The sequence below is a fragment of the Henckelia pumila genome, chromosome 4, assembly GCF_033568475.1.
Source record: "Henckelia pumila isolate YLH828 chromosome 4, ASM3356847v2, whole genome shotgun sequence".
In the NCBI taxonomy this organism is placed as follows: Eukaryota; Viridiplantae; Streptophyta; class Magnoliopsida; order Lamiales; family Gesneriaceae; genus Henckelia; species Henckelia pumila.
Genome location: NC_133123.1, coordinates 146,973,356 through 146,993,260, shown reverse-complemented (window position 1 = coordinate 146,993,260; position 19,905 = coordinate 146,973,356). Strand labels below are relative to the sequence as shown.

The 19,905-nt window shown below is 37.3% G+C and overlaps 7 protein-coding genes across 11 annotated transcripts; 4 read left to right on the top strand and 3 right to left on the bottom strand.

The window, feature by feature from the left end:
• Positions 1-260: 260 nt before the first annotated feature.
• On the top strand, positions 261-3,269 carry LOC140863797 (sulfite exporter TauE/SafE family protein 3-like). 4 transcript variants are annotated; one of them, XM_073267473.1, is made up of 13 exons: positions 261-401; positions 654-876; positions 990-1,149; positions 1,321-1,521; positions 1,597-1,661; positions 1,760-1,790; positions 1,880-1,971; positions 2,048-2,134; positions 2,210-2,260; positions 2,350-2,571; positions 2,663-2,756; positions 2,857-2,997; positions 3,109-3,269. In XM_073267473.1, the coding sequence occupies exons 2-13, from the start codon at positions 688-690 to the stop codon at positions 3,192-3,194; spliced, it is 1,419 nt and encodes a 472-aa protein (XP_073123574.1). In that variant the 5' UTR covers positions 261-401; positions 654-687; the 3' UTR covers positions 3,195-3,269. The 4 variants fall into 4 exon arrangements, with proteins under 4 accessions (XP_073123574.1, XP_073123572.1, XP_073123571.1 ...); XM_073267471.1 differs by having other exon boundaries at positions 261-534; XM_073267470.1 differs by having other exon boundaries at positions 261-534; positions 637-876.
• Positions 3,270-5,023: 1,754 nt separating this feature from the next.
• Positions 5,024-6,077, top strand: LOC140867777 (dynein light chain 1, cytoplasmic-like). Its single transcript, XM_073272837.1, has 2 exons — positions 5,024-5,398; positions 5,764-6,077. Exons 1-2 carry the CDS (start codon positions 5,261-5,263, stop codon positions 5,917-5,919), a joined length of 294 nt encoding a protein of 97 aa, XP_073128938.1. The 5' UTR covers positions 5,024-5,260; the 3' UTR covers positions 5,920-6,077.
• A 223-nt stretch (positions 6,078-6,300) lies between these two features.
• Positions 6,301-8,520, bottom strand: LOC140867775 (hydroxyphenylpyruvate reductase). Its single transcript, XM_073272835.1, has 2 exons — positions 7,948-8,520; positions 6,301-7,037 (listed from the first exon to the last, which is right to left on the bottom strand). Exons 1-2 carry the CDS (start codon positions 8,368-8,370, stop codon positions 6,519-6,521), a joined length of 942 nt encoding a protein of 313 aa, XP_073128936.1. The 5' UTR covers positions 8,371-8,520; the 3' UTR covers positions 6,301-6,518.
• Positions 8,521-9,127: 607 nt separating this feature from the next.
• LOC140867773 (rop guanine nucleotide exchange factor 12) lies at positions 9,128-11,868 on the top strand. Its single transcript, XM_073272833.1, has 7 exons — positions 9,128-9,602; positions 9,690-9,806; positions 10,016-10,170; positions 10,256-10,330; positions 10,439-10,702; positions 10,798-11,118; positions 11,212-11,868. The coding sequence occupies exons 1-7, from the start codon at positions 9,296-9,298 to the stop codon at positions 11,626-11,628; spliced, it is 1,656 nt and encodes a 551-aa protein (XP_073128934.1). The 5' UTR covers positions 9,128-9,295; the 3' UTR covers positions 11,629-11,868.
• A 64-nt stretch (positions 11,869-11,932) lies between these two features.
• LOC140867776 (photosystem I reaction center subunit VI, chloroplastic-like) lies at positions 11,933-12,726 on the bottom strand. Its single transcript, XM_073272836.1, has 3 exons — positions 12,537-12,726; positions 12,295-12,421; positions 11,933-12,228 (listed from the first exon to the last, which is right to left on the bottom strand). The coding sequence occupies exons 1-3, from the start codon at positions 12,662-12,664 to the stop codon at positions 12,049-12,051; spliced, it is 435 nt and encodes a 144-aa protein (XP_073128937.1). The 5' UTR covers positions 12,665-12,726; the 3' UTR covers positions 11,933-12,048.
• Positions 12,727-13,314: 588 nt separating this feature from the next.
• On the top strand, positions 13,315-13,962 carry LOC140866661 (small ribosomal subunit protein uS17c). Its single transcript, XM_073271693.1, has one exon. The coding sequence runs from the start codon at positions 13,364-13,366 to the stop codon at positions 13,814-13,816; it is 453 nt and encodes a 150-aa protein (XP_073127794.1). The 5' UTR covers positions 13,315-13,363; the 3' UTR covers positions 13,817-13,962.
• A 738-nt stretch (positions 13,963-14,700) lies between these two features.
• Positions 14,701-19,692, bottom strand: LOC140863219 (homeobox-leucine zipper protein GLABRA 2). Of its 2 annotated transcripts, none has more exons than XM_073266496.1 (11): positions 19,399-19,692; positions 19,006-19,280; positions 17,796-17,913; positions 17,397-17,594; positions 16,923-17,306; positions 16,738-16,839; positions 16,363-16,575; positions 16,020-16,194; positions 15,665-15,936; positions 15,381-15,467; positions 14,701-15,289 (listed from the first exon to the last, which is right to left on the bottom strand). In XM_073266496.1, exons 1-11 carry the CDS (start codon positions 19,465-19,467, stop codon positions 14,912-14,914), a joined length of 2,271 nt encoding a protein of 756 aa, XP_073122597.1. In that variant the 5' UTR covers positions 19,468-19,692; the 3' UTR covers positions 14,701-14,911. The 2 variants fall into 2 exon arrangements, with proteins under 2 accessions (XP_073122597.1, XP_073122598.1); XM_073266497.1 differs by having other exon boundaries at positions 16,363-16,572; positions 19,399-19,690.
• Positions 19,693-19,905: the final 213 nt, after the last annotated feature.

Sequence of the window (19,905 nt, the reverse complement as noted above, 5' to 3'; positions counted from 1 at the left end):
GTCAAATTATCGAAAATGTTTTGGTAATGCGTAAAATGAACAAAAATTCTAAATATTTATAAATTTGTGATCAATAGCATTATTTAATCTTCTTGTCATGTTAAAGATAAAAGAAAATCTTCAATATTTTTGTTTGATAAAATTAATTATACTCACTCGGATCAGAATTTTTAGAGTCATTTTTCAAAAAACGAACCATATTTAGCGATATAGGTATTTCAAAGCTTATCAATTTCAATGTATTTACTTATAATGCATGCATCGTATCAATCATTCAATCACGTGTTTTGGGCCATTTGATCCAATAATTCCCTGTTCCAAGTAAATATGGCATTAAATCTTTTTTCTTCAACAATCATGTTTGCTAGCTGCAAATGGAATCTTTAATCTTGAAATTTTGGGTACGCTGTAACTCGTCCTTTTAACTCCTGGTCTCTTTTCTTGTTATTCTTGCTTCAATCATCGCTTAAATGTAATAACCCAAGTGGGAATACTAAAAGCACGAGAGTTTGGGGTAAAGGGAAACATTTTCAGGTGATTTTGTGCGTTCATTCTTGTATGAATTCGATGTTTTCTTTTTTTTTTTTTTTTTAAAATTACTAGGATTCTTGAATTCCTAAGATGACATGTGAGCAGTTTCCGATCTTGTTCAGGAGTGAATAACTAGTGGGGCTTGAAGAATTTTCGATGGCCAACATTGGAGCAGAATGCAACAGGACTTTGATTCTTACCAGTTTGCTTCTTCTAGCTTGCTTATTTGTCGCCGCAGAAGAGGGTTCGGGGCTCCTCGGGGAAAAAATCGAATCTGGTTACTTAACCAGGATAATCAGTTTCTTGCAGCGAAGTCGAGACATGGTTTTCCCACATATCTGGCCTGTGAGTGAAATTTGAATTTCGAAACTGTTTGTATACATAAAGCTTTGTTCTTTTCGAGCAGTTTGCGAATAAAAGGGGGAAATTTCTCTGTTTCTTGAAAATTGATCGAACAGGATATGGAATTTGGCTGGAGGATTGTGTTGGGGACAGTGATTGGGTTCCTTGGTGCTGCACTGGGGAGTGTGGGTGGCGTTGGCGGGGGCGGCATTTTCGTTCCCATGCTCACTCTTATCATTGGGTTCGATCCCAAATCATCCACTGCGGTATCAAAATGTACTAAAGATTTCATCTTTTTCAAGATTCCGAATGTGGGTTTTGGACAAAAACTTAGGAGATAGCATCATTTTTCTGATCCCTGATCTTACATATTTGTGGAAAGGATAAATGAACTGAATCTTGGCTCTGTGTGCAATTAGTTTTAGCTAGTTTTTTTACGCGCTGCAGGTATGATAACCGGTGCTGCTCTAGCTAGTGTCTATTACAATCTTAAGCTCCGGCATCCTACGCTTGATCTTCCCATCATTGATTACAATCTAGCTCTTCTTTTCCAACCAATGCTTGTTCTTGGGATCAGTATCGGAGTCTTTTTCAACATTATTTTCGCGGAATGGATGGTTACAGTTTTGCTGATAGTTCTTTTCATTGGTAACAGAAATCTTGATTACCATTTGCTGCTGTTATCTCCTAGAAACGTCTATTTACTGAATTGTGAATCTGCAGTAACTTCTACTAAGGCATTCTTCAAGGGTGTTGAAACTTGGAAGAAAGAAACCATTTTAAAGAAGGTGGTCTAAACATTTACTAATTTCAGTACCATTTTTTTTTCACATTCAATTTGGAAGTGTTTGATCTGCTATATTTACCCTCTATGTTCCGGATCTAGGAGCTGGCTGCAAGGCGCTCGGCTTCTGATTGTGCGTAAGCTGATCTCTACTTAATCTCAGGGAATAATATGAAAAGTTCTATACAATCATAGGTTATTTTAATGATACAAAAACAACAGATACTGGAAATGAAGAGCTGGGGTACAAGCTTCTTCCCGGAGGTTCGACTAATGAAACCAGAATGCATGTCAACGAAGTCAAACCATCGAAGGTAACAAGTTATTCGCCCTCGCCCAACAGTTTAAGACAACAAGTAGTTTCCAAGACTGATTCATAAGTCTTTACAGGTTTCAATTATCAACAATGTCCTCTGGAAGGAAGTTGGAATCCTCTTTGCTGTCTGGACCGTCATCCTCGTACTGCACATTAGCAAGGTTTATCTTTAATACCCACTGCTAAATCTCCATTTCTTCTATGTTAGGGACTTTACTATCATCACGTTTTTCCAGGATTTCGCAGGTCTATGTTCAGCAACATACTGGATAGTGACCTTATTGCAGGTTACAATTTTCCACCTCTCATTGTTTAAAATACAAGCTTGTAGTTTTCGACACAGGTGACGATTTTACATAATTTCATTGTTTGTTAGATACCTGTTGCCATTGGAGCATTCGGATACCAGGCCGTCTGCTTATACCAGGGGCGTAAAGTTGTCGAATCTACAGGAGACACAAAAATTGAATGGACAGTGCCTAAGTTAATTCTTTGTTGTATCTGTGGAATGTTGTCTGGCATTGTAGGTGGGCTGCTAGGTCTTGGTGGAGGATTCATTATGGGTCCATTGTTACTAGAACTCGGAATTCCACCCCAGGTGCATTTCTTTCTTCGCGAAACAACATCAAGAAGATCGTCATGTATTTTAAGTATAATGCATTGTTTTGTTCGGACATATCCAACAACAGGTGTCAAGTGCCACAGCTACATTCGTCATGGCATTTTCATCATCCATGTCTGTCATACAGTATTACCTATTAAAACGCTTTCCCCCATCATACGGTATCGTTACCTCACCATTCCTCCCCAGTTGCATGAAGAAGTACTAGATTTTGGGCAATATACTTCTGATGACATGTTATGTGATTTTCTTTTCTGTCAGCCCTTTATTTTGTTGCTGTGGCCACCATTGCTGCATTGGTCGGTCAGTACGTGGTGAGGAAGATGATTAGTCTATTCCGTAGGGCGTCTTTGATCATCTTCATTTTGGCTTTCACCATCTTTATAAGCGCGATTTTTCTAGGTAAGTAATAGTGTTGGACCAATATTTCTGGTTTCTACACTGCTTTCAGATATAGTATTTTCAGTCACCAATTATCCGGTCGCGAAATCATCGTCTTTGCTTTGGCTACAGGTTGGGTTGGCATAGAGAACATAATTGGGAAAGTGCAAGGAGATGAACACTTGTGGTTCTACAACATCTGTGAATATGTGCCATAGATTATTTGAAGCATTTCTTTGAGAGTATACGATAGGCTTCTGCATTTTGGTAATGAAACTGTGATGTTTTGCCTATTCAATGCTGTCCATAAAATTCTCCGATGTAATTATTTAAACCTCGCTTTCGAGTTGGCGTCGATCTTGTATACCTGTATGATCATGGGGATGAAACAAAATTTTGTGAAAGATCTTTCAGTATTGAAATCAATTCATTCTTCTTTGGCCAAAGAATGCTGGGATTTCAAATTTTTGTTTATATTTATATTCATCCATATCTCCTGATTGTTGAATAAAATTATAATAAATTTATTTAAATTTAACTAGAAAATTAGTTCTTTTGAATACTCAATATTTTCATAGATTACCTTAAAACAATTGAGTCCTTTTCGTCCATATGAAAAATTGGATGAATACATTAAACTTTTCAAAAAATATCTCAAGTTATTTTCAATCACCTAACGTGCTAAATACTTTTCTCACATTGAGAAGAGGACAACTGATGAGTTGGCAAAAAAGATCCTTATTTTTCTTCTTTTTTCTATTTTGCCCAAAAAAGAATCTGATCCATTTAATTAATCTCTTAAAATAATAGACGTGGATAGTCAAATACCACTTCAAATACTAATAATTAATAACCAACATAGTCCAAAAAATGTCATAGTTGACGGAATAAATGAACACTTGATCATACATCAAAATTCGATTTATTTTATCAACACCTTTTTTTAATCACTTGGATCTTGTGTATTTAAATATTTGATTTGATTTGACAATCTACGTCCCTTGCATATTATAATTGGAGGATGGATGCAAAAAACTTGTTATTTGACGAAGACTTTTCAAAATATTCTGCAAATTAATGTTGAATATTTAATTTGGTTTATATAATATAATATTAAATATTTTAGTTTTGGTAATCTCTAATATATTATATGTATATATATAGATTTTGAAATGTAAATGTCATTTTGGTGGATACGTTCCTTTTTGTTTGGATCAAGGAACTTTATAGTAAGCTTTTTGTAACATTTGGGAAGCAAAATGACAACCAAAATTCATGCAAATTTGTGGTTGGATTATTTTAGGCCTCACCAGCTTTATCCTAAACAAAGTTTATCCTCATAACATGACGAAATCGGAACGCCGTTGCCCCACATACAAATATATTATATGTTTCTAAAATCCTAAGTGAAAAATAATATCAAAAAAATAGAAATAGTGTAATAATTAAAAGTAATATACCATTTTTCCATTAAAAAAAATAAAAGTAATATACCATTTCACCTAGGAAATGAAATGTTGAATAATTAACCTCTAAAAATAAGTGAAAATAAAAGTTAGTGTTTGCAAACACTGCATAAGTTTTAAGTGTATTTGGATAAAAAAGTTATTGAACGAAAATCTGTTTTTCTTTAAATATAAAGAATTACGGCTTTGCATTATTACTACATTAATATAAAATCTATCGTTTCTGAGAAAATATTTGCAAATTTAGATTTCAGATATATACAATATTATTATAATTGAATATAATAATCGTCCATATCTGGAAATCACGATGAGCACAACCCGAGAAGTAAATTTTAGTGATGAGAATATATTACTAATATTTGAAATAATTTGTTGTGTGTGTAAAAAATCTATATCAAAGGAAGGTTATACACGATTACACGTTCCTCAGCTATGATAGTTTTGTAATTTTAAAAAATAACATATAATCGTTATATCATACACATATAATTTTTATTGTACGTGTAGCATAACTCTGGTTCGTGAATATAAATAAGTGAGCATAAATAAGTGGCAAAGGCCAAGAAGGAAAGCGGAATGCCAAATGACTCCTCTACACATGGAGGACTCCTAACACATTCACGTATTGCCTACGTAGATTTTGTAAGCACATCCTTCGAACTACACTCCTTGGCTCCTTTTGCATTCCATTCCAATATCTATCCTTTTCTTGGCAAGAGAGCAAAAGACAGAACCAAATTCTCCTTTTTAGTTCCTCAAAATTTCATGTTTTGCATATAAGAAAAAGAGGGATTTCGTAGGTTTGATTGTCAAAGATGTTGGAAGGAAAAGCTTTGATAGAGGACACAGATATGCCATTGAAGATGCAGATTCAAGCTATGGCTTCTGCTTCCCAAGCTTTGGATCTTTACGATGTTTTGGACTGCGAATCCCTCGCCGCCCACATAAAAAAGGTGGCAATTTCTGTTTACTGTTCTTGATTTTTCTTGCCATTAAGTATGGTTTTCTGAGGTTTCAAGGAGCCCTTTTGTGGGTGAGAAGTGAAGAAGATTTAGTCAATGTACATTATTCATGTGCTATGATCATAATTATAGATATTTTCATAAAAATTCTACATATGATTAATTACACTTGATCATGTCACTTTCTTGATTTTACTCAATCCTAAACTAAGGAAACTACCCAAGTATTTTGTTCGTGCATGAAAAATCATATGTGACTCAATGTACATATACGATAAAATCGAAGTAACCCAAATTCTTTGTATTATATCTTTAGTTCTTTGGGGTAGCTAATGAATATAATGTTGGGGGTGCAGGAATTTGATAAAAGATACGGGAATGGATGGCAGTGCGTGGTGGGATCTAACTTTGGTTGTTTTTTCACACACACAAAAGGGAGTTTCATATATTTTACAGTAGAAACCCTCAATTTTCTCATCTTCAAAGGTGCCTCTTCAAGGCCTTCTTGCTAGAGATGTAAGTTGTATATTGGAAAAGAATCAGGTGATTGCTGGTGAATGTTCTCCCCTTCACTTTTTCATTTTCACTGTTATAGTCTATAAATAAATGTTGGTTATGAGTTTCTTGTATTTTAAATCATGTACAATTTGTCATATTTTAAAATTCTATGATAACAAGATAAAACAACAAGATATATTACTTACATGGGGAGATTAAAATGCGTGTTACAAAATAAGTGCACGAAGCAAATGCACTCGATCAAGTCATAATTTTTAAGCTGGTGCAAGAATTTTGGTAATGGAACAAGACGAGATAAAATCACTGCAATGAATTTAAACGCCGTGTAATTCCAAGAAACAAAGCTTCCAGAAGATCACTCTCGAAGCCTATCGGATTATTGGAGCTTCTATCTTATGCATAAAAAGAATGCATGTGAAATGGCGATCGCCAATATCTGTTTTAATTATTATAAAGTAAATAGACGAAGCAACAAAGAAAATGTAAGACAGTCTTTCCTTGACCCTTCTGTATGGAATATTTTGCGGAACTCGGGAGCAGCATTCGATGTGAAATGATCTGTATTCACAGATTTCATACAGTATAAACGTTGTCAAACGACCTGAGTCAATAGCGGCTTGTTTGCGAAATAAGCTTCCAAATTCCCAAGAACAAGGTCGGCCATGGCCGTCCGTGTTTCCACTGTGCCACTCCCTACATGAGGCAGCAGGACAACATTTTCCAGGCCAAAGAGCTCTTCTGGAACGTGGGGTTCCTTTTCGAATACATCAAGTCCAGCACCACCAAGACGGCCCTCCACAAGAGCTGAGACCAATTCGGCTTCATCAACATGTGGGCCTCTTGCAATGTTGATGAGAACTCCCTTGGGGCCTAATGCATTCATCACTTCTCGATTGATAACATGAGTCGTTTCGGGAGTCAGAGCACACGCCACGACTAGGATATCACAGTTTGAAGCCAAGTTAACAACAGTAGAATAGTACTGGTAGTTTGTATCTGGTTTCTTGGATCTTGAGTAATAACTAATGGGGCAATCAAATGCCTCCGCTCTCTTGGCGACTGCCAACCCAATTCTGCCCAATCCTATAATGCCCACTCTCTTGCCGCTGAACTACAAGGAAAAAAAGGGGAACAAAAAAGAGAGTTAAGGAGACGTTGCAAAATAATTCAAGAATAATACTTCGCATTTGGTACTTTCATCCTGGAGCACCAAATATACATTCGACTTCAAATACCAAAAGACATTTACTTCACTAAAATTTGAGCACATATTCTCCCTTTCAAAAGTTGAATACCCCCACCTATCCTATTTACCCGTCCAGTTGTCTGGTCCACTTGTACTGGCGCAAAGAATGTTATATCTCACTTTTCTAATCATAGCACTCACTCCTAACAAAAAATAAGACACTGCTAGACAAGCAAAAGTTAGGGAGTCGGGGACCAATGATTGGCAAATTTGAAACTATAAAAAGGCGCAAAAAAGTGTTCAACACAAGAAGGTATCAGCATTCTTCCAGATAATCACACTGAAATGGGGATGGGAGAGCAAAATAGTTCTCTAAACATGTAAAAAAAGGGAAGGCAAAATAAATGATGGGAGTCTTGACAGTTCATGTGGCACGCAGTTTGAAGCCTACAAGGTCTAAAAGAGTATGAGCTAATTCCAAATGGTCAGCTGGAAGAAGCAACTCTAGAAGAATGGAAAGAAAATATAGGGCCATCTCTGCTAGGTGTTTCTTGCTTACCCCACTCAACCCTGGTATATAAGATAAAATTCTTATTGAGATTGGCTATGAGGAAGCTCATTAGTCTACCCCAGTCAATCCCCCCCTTTGATGATACACCCAAAGTATCAAACATGAAAGGAAGAGACTTTGTACCATTAAAAAGTTCTCTCTCTGTGCTTTGAATGAGCTATACGATGAGCAACACTAGTGAACCATTTGCCAATAAATCACCATAAAATCGAAACAGAGATTCCACAAATAAAAAAATTCAAAGTAAAAAAGACACCAGCATACCCTAGTCGTCAACTTGAAGTCACCAAATTTCCAACCTCCCGACCTCACATGTTTATCACACATACAAATCCTCCTCAAGACCGCCAGCATCAACCCGATCGCCAGATCAGCCACGTCATCCGTCAGCACATCCGGGGTGTTGGTAACCCTAATCCCCTTCTCCCTGCACCTGTTCAAATCGATCTTATCCAACCCCACGCTGAAGCTGGAAACTATTTCCAGCTTCGGCAACGCGTCAATAAGCTCCGCGTCGGCGCCGGCGGAGGCGTTCCCGACCACCGCGCGGATGGAATCGGAGTTCTGAGCCAGGAACTCGCGTGGCCGAGGCTGATTCCAGTACCGGAAGAGATTGAATCGCCTGTCGAGCTCTTGCTCCAAGTAATTGCTCACCGGGCACATTAGCAGAACTCCGATCGCCTCCATCTTATGAACAAGGCGGCGGTGGAGGAGGAGGGTGGATTTCGAGTGGTGGAGGAGAAAAATTGGATCTTTTACTTATAGAAATGAGAGCTCGACGATGGACGGCAGCGATGCGACTCAGCGACAAACGAGGAATCTGTGCAATTCTTTTTCCAAGATTCTCTTTTCACACAAACAATTTATATTTATGGATTATTTATTTTTTTCACCCCATAACCACTATTTTTCGTGTCACTTTCGTATACTCACTCGAAAATATAATAATCATGTTAATTAAATAAATCAAGTTAGACAAGCTTGGTACAAAAAGTTCAACCTATAAATTAAAATTGTGACTATTTGATCTACAATCATCGATTCTGTTTGGATTTTATTTGGAGCAGATCTCGTGTGAAACAATCCGTGAGACATGTCAATGCAACTAATATTATACAATAAAAAATAATATTTTTGATATGAAAAGTAATATTTTTTTATGGTTGACCTAAATAAAAGATTCGTCTTATAAAATTGAGGTGTGAGATCGTCTCACAAGAGTTTTTGTGTTCTTGTCAATTAGTTGAGATGAAGATTTGTGTTTATTAATACAATAGTGCTCACACATAAGTACATAAATTTGAAATGATTAATAGCCATACAAATATCATTACACGATGTCTCTGTTTCAATCCCTAACATGCACCCCACGTTCCTCCAACATTCCATCTTTTGTTCACAAACCAAGGCAACTAATAGATTTGATGAAAGATTAATTATTAACCAGACACAAATCCATAGTCTCCGATTTTCATCTTCCCTCATCTCTTTCCATTGAAGAAATCATTGGAAAGGGAGGAAAGAAATTATTAATCCATCTCCATAGACTGAGTTTTTCTCCCATTTCCATCGCATAATATCTTGTATCTAGCTTCGAATCATATAAAAAACAATGGTTCGAGCCCTGGAAGAAGAACAAGAAATCTACAAATCCCGGCTAGGACATTTCAAGGGAATGCACGAGAATGTAGGGAGACAGACACGGAGTTTGATCCTCGAAAAAGATGATTCGTTGTCACACGCTGATCACGACAGGGTGATGTCAAGAAGTCATGCTTCCATTCCTTTGAATGATCACCAGCCTTCGGATCAACAGCTTAAGATTGGTTGTGCTCTTAATAGGACCGAGAATATCACGTCCAGATTGTCCATGGATGGAAGTGTGCCCAATGCTAATGCTAGAGACAGGCAACATTCAGGCAAGAAACCAGTGAAGAAACGATCTTTAATTTTCTTGTGTCATTTCGGGTTTTTAAGCCTTTGTTTTTGTTTTTTATGATGTTTAGATTTGGAACTTATGAAGGAGAAATTTACAAAGTTGCTTCTGGGAGAGGATATGTCTGGTGGGGGGAAAGGTGTATCATCTGCTCTGGCTCTGTCAAATGCCATTACAAATCTTGCAGGTATATCAATTTTTTCATTAGTATTTTGCATGATGCTCAAAGTTATATTTCTTTCTTTCTTTTTTTTTTTTTTTTTTTTTCTGTTATTATGTTTTGAGAAAAAGAACTTGAGAAATTTACGAATATCAGATTCTTTGAGCTTCAACATTATGTGTGTTTAGCTATTTCAGATGTTAAAATTTCATCTTTTTTCCCCTCTAATAATGAAGCTTCCGCATTTGGAGAACAAAAGAGATTAGAGCCAATGGCAGCAGAGACCAAAGCAAGATGGAGAAAAGAGATTGATTGGCTGTTATCTGTCACAGACCACATTGTTGAATTTGTCCCTTCAAACCAAAAATCCAAAGATGGAACCAATATGGAGGTAAAACTTCTATATTCCTAGCTGCTTCAGATAAATGAAGCTTGTGTTTGATCGATTTTTAACAAGAGCTTGTGTACTTTATTAGATAATGGTGACGAATCAGAGAACCGATCTCCATATGAACATTCCAGCACTTAGAAAACTCGACGCAATGCTCCTTGTAAGGGCAACATGTCATTTTTTAAAAAGATTCTTGGTTCTTGGTTAGAGTCTAAAGGGTTCATTTCATTCTACAATGCTGACATGTTTTCCCATATTTGGCCAAAAGGATTGTCTGGAGAACTTTAAAGACCAAAATGAGTTCTACTACACGTCCAAGAACGATGATGATTCTGATAAAGCTAGACAAGATGATAAATGGTGGATTCCAACGCCAAAAGTTCCACCAAACGGATTGTCCGAAGTTACAAGAAAATGGCTGCAGTTTCAGAAGGATTCTGTTAATCAAGTGCTCAAAGCAGCTATGGCTATCAATGCTCAGGTCTTATCTGAAATGGAGATTCCTGAAAATTACATCGAGTCTCTCCCTAAGGTACGATGAAACTCGGAAAAAGCATTCATCCCCATGTTCTGGAATTCTTTTCATTTCCAAGTTCTGAAAATCTATCGTCGATTTTATTATGACAGAATGGTAGAGCTAGCCTTGGAGACTCGATTTACAAGAGTATCACAGACGAACACTTTGATCCCAATTTCCTTCTCTCAACTCTGGACTTGTCCTCAGAACACAAGATTCTTGACCTTAAAAATAAGATCGAGGCATCAGTAGTGATATGGAAAAGGAAAATGAATTCTAAAGACATCAAATCTTCTTGGGGTTCAGCTGTGAGCATGGAGAAGAGGGAACTTTTTGAAGATAGAGCAGAAACTATTCTTCTGATCTTGAAGCATCGATTTCCCGGGATTCCTCAATCTGGTTTAGACATCAGCAAGATCCAATACAACATAGTATAAAGTTCAATTTCTTGAGATCAAACAATATTTTTTATATGCTGGATCAAATAGTTTTGAGGCTAAACCCAAACCTTTTTTATGTTGCAGGATGTGGGGCAGGCAATCTTAGAAAGTTATTCAAGAATCATAGAGAGCCTAGCATTCACAGTGTTATCAAGAATAGAAGATGTAATGCATGCTGACTCCCTTGCAAGAAACCCTGACGCAGAACTCGAAAGATGCCCTTTAAAAGATCACTCAGTCCAAGAGAAATTCCCTAATGCTCAGGAAGAATTAGAGAAGTTGAATTCATCAGAAGCACCGTCATCAATGACACTGTTGGATTTCATGGGATGGAATATGGATCAAGGAGAGACGGATACAAGAAAAGATTCTGCCGATAGGATTAACAGAGATGCTGATTCAGACAACCCCATCAAACCAATAAACACAAACAAGAAAGTATCCTACATAGAACGGCTAGAGAATCTAGGCGGTTCAAGGAGCCCACGAGCACGACACTAGCACGTCCATTGCACAAAATTTTGCAAGAACCCAAGCCTGGATGTACATACAAAATGGTCATATCTTAGAGTTTCTTATCAGAGTTATACATGCACGTTTCTAGCTTCTATTGTAACAGGAAGGCCTTTTAGATATATACCGTATTTCCCATAAATTAAATTACTTCCCCGCAGAGTAGTAGCTCTTAGTTCATTGTACTCAGAACATTTCTGCTATTTTACTAGTCGAATTATTCACTAACTAATTTATCTTCTTCAGTACATGGATCATATTCCAAACCACCGTGTGTCGGGGACAAATAACGGGACGAAACAACTCGGAATTCCATATACTTGCTAAAGATTGTTACTTGCCAGCACAATACATCAATCAAGCACGATAAAAGGTTTTAAAAAATATGCACAGATGCGAAGCTAGGACTTAGATTCTGCCACGGGGCCCGGGTTTGGGAGGAAGTTGAGGACCTTTAACGATCGGTAGAACGTCCCCGGTTGCTTGGGAGCTCACAAAAGCAAGTGTAGAGCCACCTCCCACTATCAAGAACTTGAGCAGCAAACCTCTCTTGGTGAATGGCGCAGCAAATGTCTCGAAGAATTTGCTCTGCATTTACGAAAATTACATTAGCATAAACTCTCGCCCGCGGTTTTCATTGCGATAATTTGATACCTGAAGGGAGTTGTATGGCGAAGGTGCGTCGGATCCATACACATCCCATTGGCCTGTGGTGTTGCCGATATCATCCAAGTCGAAGTACACACTTTTCTCACCATATTTTGCAATCACCGCACCACCCCTATGCAGCACATAGGAACTCATTCAAGAAAATGGTACCAAGTAAACAAACATTCAATTTCAAACATTTTTATATCATGAAAAAGCCAATCAAATTGACAGATTAGTGAAGTCACCTGTAGTTAGTGGGCCGGAATTTGAGACGAGGTTGCCGGAGATGGAGCTTGGTCCCGGTCAGAGAGCTACCGGCGAGGCCATTAGCGGCGGTGGGGTGGGCCACAACAAAGTTTGCGATGGATGCCATTTTGCAATTTAGTACAGTATTCTTTCAGTTCACAGGCTCCGAAAATTCTTGATTGAGTTTCTTGATGTTCTTGGCCTGCCACGTGGAATGTTATTTCTCTTCGGGCGATGTTATATCCAATTAGAAGATGCCACATGGGATCATGTTGATAACTCTTATCACCATAACACTTCTCCTTTTATCATATGCATTATTGTGCATAGTTATATATTGTAAATTCGATCTTTTATATTTGTTTTAATGGGAAGGGAACGTTACACTTTATATTGGGAAAATGTCGACTAACACGATAATTAAATAACGTTAGTCAAATAAATTATATTGAATAAGTTATATACGATAAGTTCGTTCGAAAAAATGTTTACAAATAAAAAAAACATTAATGTTTTTGAAAAATATTACCTCAAATGCGCATTATTTGATTTAATGGTTAATAAAAAGTTTACATTAAACTTAGTGAGTTTTTTTTGGGTTAAATTGTAGGTACCTCACACTCATCCATAGATTAAGGCATTTCACATTTGCATAAAAAATTATAAGTGATTAAAAAAAACAAAATCTTCATTTCAAAAAATATAAATTCTGAAATTGAGCACTATAATCGCACTACTCAAACGCGACTACAACTTGAACCCACAGTACTAGTGCAATATACTCACTAGCAACATCGTCTTATCCGAAAACTCACCTCAATACAAAATGTCTCTGATCTCTCCGCCGGTTCTCCAAATCAAATCCCTCTCCCTTACCCCCTTCCTCCATGGCGCCGCCGCCACGACCACCCACCTTGGCAGAAATCCCAGCTCTTCGTCCTCCGTTCAACCTTCCGCCGCCGTGCTGCCTGTAATCAGAGCCATGAGGACGATGCAAGGGAAAGTCGTCTGCAACACCAATGACAAGACCGTGGGCGTGGAGGTTCTACGTTTAGCCCCACACCCAAAGTACAAGCGCCGTGTGAGGAAGAAGAAGACATTCCAGGCCCATGACCCGTTGAACCAGTTCCAAGTTGGGGACTTTGTTCAGCTGGAAAAAGGCCGCCCCGTTAGCAAGAACAAGACGTTCTGGGCCGTCCCTGCGCCCGGTCGCTCTAGGCCCAAAGATGGTGCCGAAGTGCCGCAGGAGCTGGGGATCCCATTGGAGTCTGAGAGTTGAAGAAAGTAAAAAGTGTGGTTTTTTTGGTATTTTGAATTGATTTGTTGCGTCCATTGTGATACTGATAATTTTGTTTTATATGGTTCATGGCCACAGATTTGGTTACTGTTTATGGTTCATTAGTGTATGTGATTTCACTGCATAAAGTCATAATCTTGATTTGGGGATAGTTGTGGAATGTGAATGTGTCATACAATTTAATCTTAGCATGCGATACTATTCAGGTGCAAAACCTCCAGCTCGAACTCGAATTATGCTTGCCGAGCCTAACCCGAGTTCAAACATCTTTGAAATTATCTTATGTCGAATTTGGGAGGGACAAACTAGATTGCTCCAAAGCATATTGACTGTGAACTTCATCAGTACATGTTTTCTATGTTTGAATAGTAGATGAGCACGAGCGGCCTTTGCTCGAGCACACACGCCTAACTCGTCGGTCTATGTTATTATATTGGAAGATAGCTGCCTTAGCTCGAGCACCCAATACCTAGTCTTAGCTCGATAGTCTGTGTTGTTATGTTCGACTCTAACTCAACCATGAGATTGAACATATAAAGTATTCGAAATATTCAGTGTTCCTCGGTTCCTTGCAGACAAATTTACGTGGTGTTGTAAATGCCTGAAGCCATAGCACTACTACTTCATATGAGTTACAGCATTTGTCAAGATCTCATGACATGAGAGAGATTAAGATAATGAAGATTTATTATAATTTTCTGTCCGATCATTTTTCGCTTATGAAACTTTAAAGCCTTGCCCTCTTTCATGTTAATCGATCGTAAAGGATGATGTGCTTTTAGTGAATGTATGCATCTCTGGCTTATACTTTGCTGACCACTCTGGATTCATCGTCAAACTTTCCAAGTTTAAACGTATCCTCTATATTTCAATCAATGGCCATGCTGCATAACAAATACAAATGTAATAATGTTATCAAAATATTACATTCTCTTTGCCCAGTAAAAATATGGCAAAGAAACTGATGCTTCACCACCTATATTCCCACTACTTTAAATTTTTTAGAGGGGAAAAAAAAAAAAAGAATGCTTACAGCACAAATAAAGTCTTTGAACCTATATCTAAACGATAATGTTATTAATCTTCACACTGCAGACTTCCTTTTATGTTCTGCAATGTGCAAGATATCAGGGTGTTAACTGATTCTACGGATTCTGCCGAAAGTTTCACTGTGGGAGAGTTTCTTAATAGGATTTGAAAGGCAATTGTTAGTAACGATCCACCTTCTGTGCACTTTTCCTCTGGCATGAAAGTGATTACCGAAGGCCTAGATTCAATCCCATCAGCAATAATTGAAAAACCAGAAGGTAAGATAGCTATGTTGCTTGAGTCACATCCTGTCATTACTGATTGCATGCCATTGATGTCCACCGGGGCGTAAATTACTGTTGATTCATATGCATTTGTATTGCTATCTTGAAGTACCCACATGTTGTGTTCATCACCTTTCATTGCCTGTATTCGGGTTAAAAAGAACTGAGAATTTGAAAATGCAAGTTTAAAGATTTTGGTGAATTATGCTCAGTTTTGGCAGGGTAGAACTTACCAGGACTGTTACGGCATTTCCTCGGTCCTGTCCTTTGGCTATGTTTGCAACTGATTGTACTGGGCTTCCATTAAACATGATATCCCACTGCAATTTCATGCAAGAAAATGAGTGAAAATGAGGGAAAAGGGTTTATTGTTGTTACCATACAGGAGTGCCAGAGGATAAAGGGAGCAATTATTGCTCCCTGACAAAAAATATGGTATTAAAGTCTACAAATAGGATCTATCCATTAACATAACAAGGTAGTGTGTTGTATATAGGAGAGAGCATGTTTAACAGACCTCTTTCCTCTGATTTTCGTCTCTCAAGTAGTCGAATAACACATGGTGAGCCACAGGTAACCACACACTAGTAGCCGCACATAAGATTACCCCATTAGGTTCTCCAGGATCATTAACATTCTTCCTGGAAGCCACCCGAATATCATCACCTGTTTTACTAGCTATCTTGTTCCATGAGTTATAGCTAGATGTGCTCAATGCTCTACAATAACTCGCCGTCATTCTTTGTGCCAATTTAAGCATGCTTTTTCTTCCAGCAAGTGTCGTAACACCTGTTTTGTTAAGCCTCTTTTTAATCTTGATTTGACATATTTGAGAAGATATTTAGAAGCACAGAAGTTTAAAGGATTAATACCACTCGAATCCTTTGTGGGAACATTTGTGGCCATATAGAACACATGTCGCTCACATTGCTGTTGTAGCGTTGAAATCCAATGCTTTGCACCAAACGCTTGGCCGCTGTTAACTATGGAACGATACAGAGAATTGACGGTGCTTTTCTGGCATTCCAAATGCTCTACCCAAATCACCTGAAAATGAAAATCAAACAGGTTAGTAATTTTTTTTCTTGAAATGTTCAATTAATCAGGATATATCTTTCTGCGTATGTATAGTATTGGCAGCCGAGGATCAAAATAACTGATAAAATCATGAAATTATTAACAAGAATTTGTGAACTTTAGATATTCAAGTACAACCTTACAGTGGCCGTTGAAATTATCCTCAATGATGCAGCCAGATGGGCATTTTCTGCATTTCAGTACAGAGGTGTCTGTATTGTCTTCAACTTTGTCTATAGAGACGTCCGTAATAGCCCATTGGTGAGCGCTCAACTGTTTGCAGTATCGAATGAAATACATTTCTCTAGTGGCCACCATTGGTGTCAATATTTGGATCTCTGCAAAAATCTGCTATAGTAATTCAAATATTAAATATGAAAGGAAAGAAAAGGGAAGTTTTGTGAAACTTCTAATTGTTCAAGTAGTCGAACTTTTAAAGTTGCATTTTGCTGGTTTCAGGGCTCGGTCGGAGATAGAAATTAAGGCATAAAGCAAAATGATAATTCATCTTACCAAGTGAACTGCACCATCTTTGTTGGCACCTTCTCCATGGCAGATAATGTCCACTGTGACTGCCTTAGAGATCAAGTTAGGAAACAACTCTTTCCATTGATTCTGCCATTAATGAATAGAATGACATTGACAAATATATAATTTGGATATCAAGAAATCATAATCTACAAAACGAATATTCTTACAGCATCCATAAAACTCTGAACCAGCCATGGGAGATCAACAAACACAACCCCACTGTCCCTTGATGCCTCTACTGATTTTTTCGCCTGCATTTTGCTGCTGGAGCTTTCGGCACAAATCTGTTTCCTGTACTCATCGTAATTAAGCATCTCACGCCCCGATTCATAGCTTCTAACCCACAACGGTTCTCCATAAGTAGCCATTTTTCGCAACTCATCCATCGCCTGATTGGCAGCATCCACAATTCTTGATTTCTCAGAGCCAAAAATACCCTTGTAGAACTCCAAAGAGCTTCTGTTTCCTTGATCATTTTCGGAAGTATGCGAAGAGCTGTTCGGAGACGTCCCACCATAGTATTTCCCCATCATAGTCATAAGCCTTTCAACCTACATATCACAGTCATGTTTGCAACAACTTTAGGCAAATGTATCATAACCTATAACTAGTGATTCGATAATCATCGGTTTATTTGGAACCTCAGCTTTGAGTTTAGCATTTTCGAGTCTTAGTTTCTGGTCTTCTCCTGTTGATGTCACGGCATCCTTTGCGGAGTTGGAGAATCCACAGTTAGGACAAGATGTCTTTTTGACGGCTTCTCGTAATGCCTTTGTTTCTTGTCGAAGTTTTTCGATTTCTGTCTTTAATAAAGAACTTTCGTGGCGTTCCTGTATGGCCTGCAAGTCCCGAATCAATCATCAAGCTCTATCAAACAACGCTCAAACTCAAGCTCGAACAGCCCTTCTTGAGTTTGTTTATAAGGACGTGAACTATCAAGACAAAATAATTTTAGCCCGAAATGTCGTGACCTGGTTCCATGCCTAAGCTACTCAATCATTTGTTAGAATTTGTGAGAAGAAAAGATACAAGGAATTTACCTTGATTTGTGTTCTACGGTTTTGAAACCAGAACTTGACCTGCCTAGGATGAAGTCCCAAGTGCTTGCTTAGATGGAGCCTTTGCTTCTCATCTGGATGAGGCGATTCTTTGAACAAACTACAAATTATTACATGCAACTAATTTTGTCATTTAACAGTGGAAAGTATCGTAAAATAGTCGTTATTTTCGTCTGATCTCATAAATATTAAGCTAAATAATGTCAACAAAATATTATGCATATAATTATCCGAAGGATCTAACGAATCAAACGTAACACTACGTTTCGATATGTGTTTTAAGTTTAAACAGGTTGTATTAAACATGTGTTATTAAAAATATTTAACATATCGGATATCATATACTAATGGACCTAATTTATAAGTTAATACTTATAACCAACCTATAAACGTGTCATCTTTCATTCATTCAATAATGGACAAGTAGAGATTCAATAATTCATGGCACACGTAGTACCTTAGCTTCTAGCATTTAAGAAAAATCAGCTTATATAATAATATAATATAATAAACAAGAAAAATGTGCTAATATAAATATTTCAGAATGTGATATAATACACATAGTTACATACGTAGAAACGTCGTTTTAGGCCGCACTTCTCTTTTTGTTTTGAAATTTACTTCTATTTTGAGTTTTTTTTTTTTTTTTAAAAAAAAAAAAAAACTAAACTTCATTTTGTTCTAGGAGCTAGCTAGCCTGTGAGGAATTAAATAAAATTCTACTATTTTGAGGACACGGTTACACGTTGTTTTTTAGATTACAAAATCATCTCAAATGTATTTTAATTAAAAAAATGTATTTGGATAGTTTTGTATGCTCAAAACAATACGTACCCGTATATAATATAATTCACATTATGTGTATATAACATTTTTTCTTTGAAGATAAAGAAAGTATAATAAGTTTGTCGGTAGCACTAGATTTATGGCTACAAATTTAACCAAAACTTCTACCAGCTAGATATTTTCTTATCCTAAAAAATGTTAAATTTCAGAAAGTAATCCATTCTCTATTTCTCTTGCACCTCAAACTTCGTAATTTTTTAATTTTTATTTTTTTAAAAAAAAAAGTCATTTTTTCCTAATTTTGAAGTATTTTTTTACATACAAATTTTTTTTATGTGCTGACGTGTATGATGATATCATGCGAAGACTGGTGGTTGTATTTGTTGGTAGGGAAAATAAAACATACGCTTCCATTTCTCTGATTTGGCTGGGAGTGTGCCTGTGATATTTCTTCCTCTTCTTCTCCTTGCTTTCATCTTCTTCTTCTTCTTCTTCATCTTCATCATCTTCAACATGATGCTGCTGCTGCTCTCCTTCCGCCATTTCGAAATCATCGTTCCCTCCGGGGCCGGAATTCTCGCTGCTTATCTCCACCGTCTCCTCCCTCCGCCCTCCGCCGCCCCTTTCCTCCCTCTCCCCTGTTTCCTCCGCCGCCGCTCCAGCATCCCTGAAAATCCCAGCCTTTTTCACAAACAAGAAAAATTAAAGGGTCATATATATATAGAAGCAAAAACATGAGCTTCATGCAAAAAATTAAAGAACAAGAAGGAAAAATGGAAGAGCACATATATATATATACAAGAGAAAGGGAGAGGTGTGGAGTGGAAAGAAAATCTCTGGCACGATGAGAGTTGGGAGAATCGGACATGGTTGATCTCAAAGTTTATGTGGATTTGTGTTTGTGTTTCTTGAAGGCATTTGGTGTTTTATTTAGTATCCTTTTTTTTTTTAAGGTTTGTATATATTATTATTAGACGACTGTTGGTTACGTTGTAGAGATATTGGTGTTGAAAGAAAATGACAACAGGGTGTGGGGTCTTGTAATTAAGAGTATGGAACAAAAGGAAAAGGCTCGTTTTTCCCTTGTGGGGAAAACCAGACTACTGCTTCTCAAACTTCTAAAAGTTACCACCCAATATCATTAAAGTTTTATAGAGATATTTATGTGTTAAAAGGGCCGGGTGATCTTCATCCGATATATCATTCATCCTTAAAAGGGTCGGGTAATAAATCTATAGATATGATTTATCATGGAAGATATAAGTTTCGTTCAAAAAGACAAATTTTTTTATCAGATCTATATATA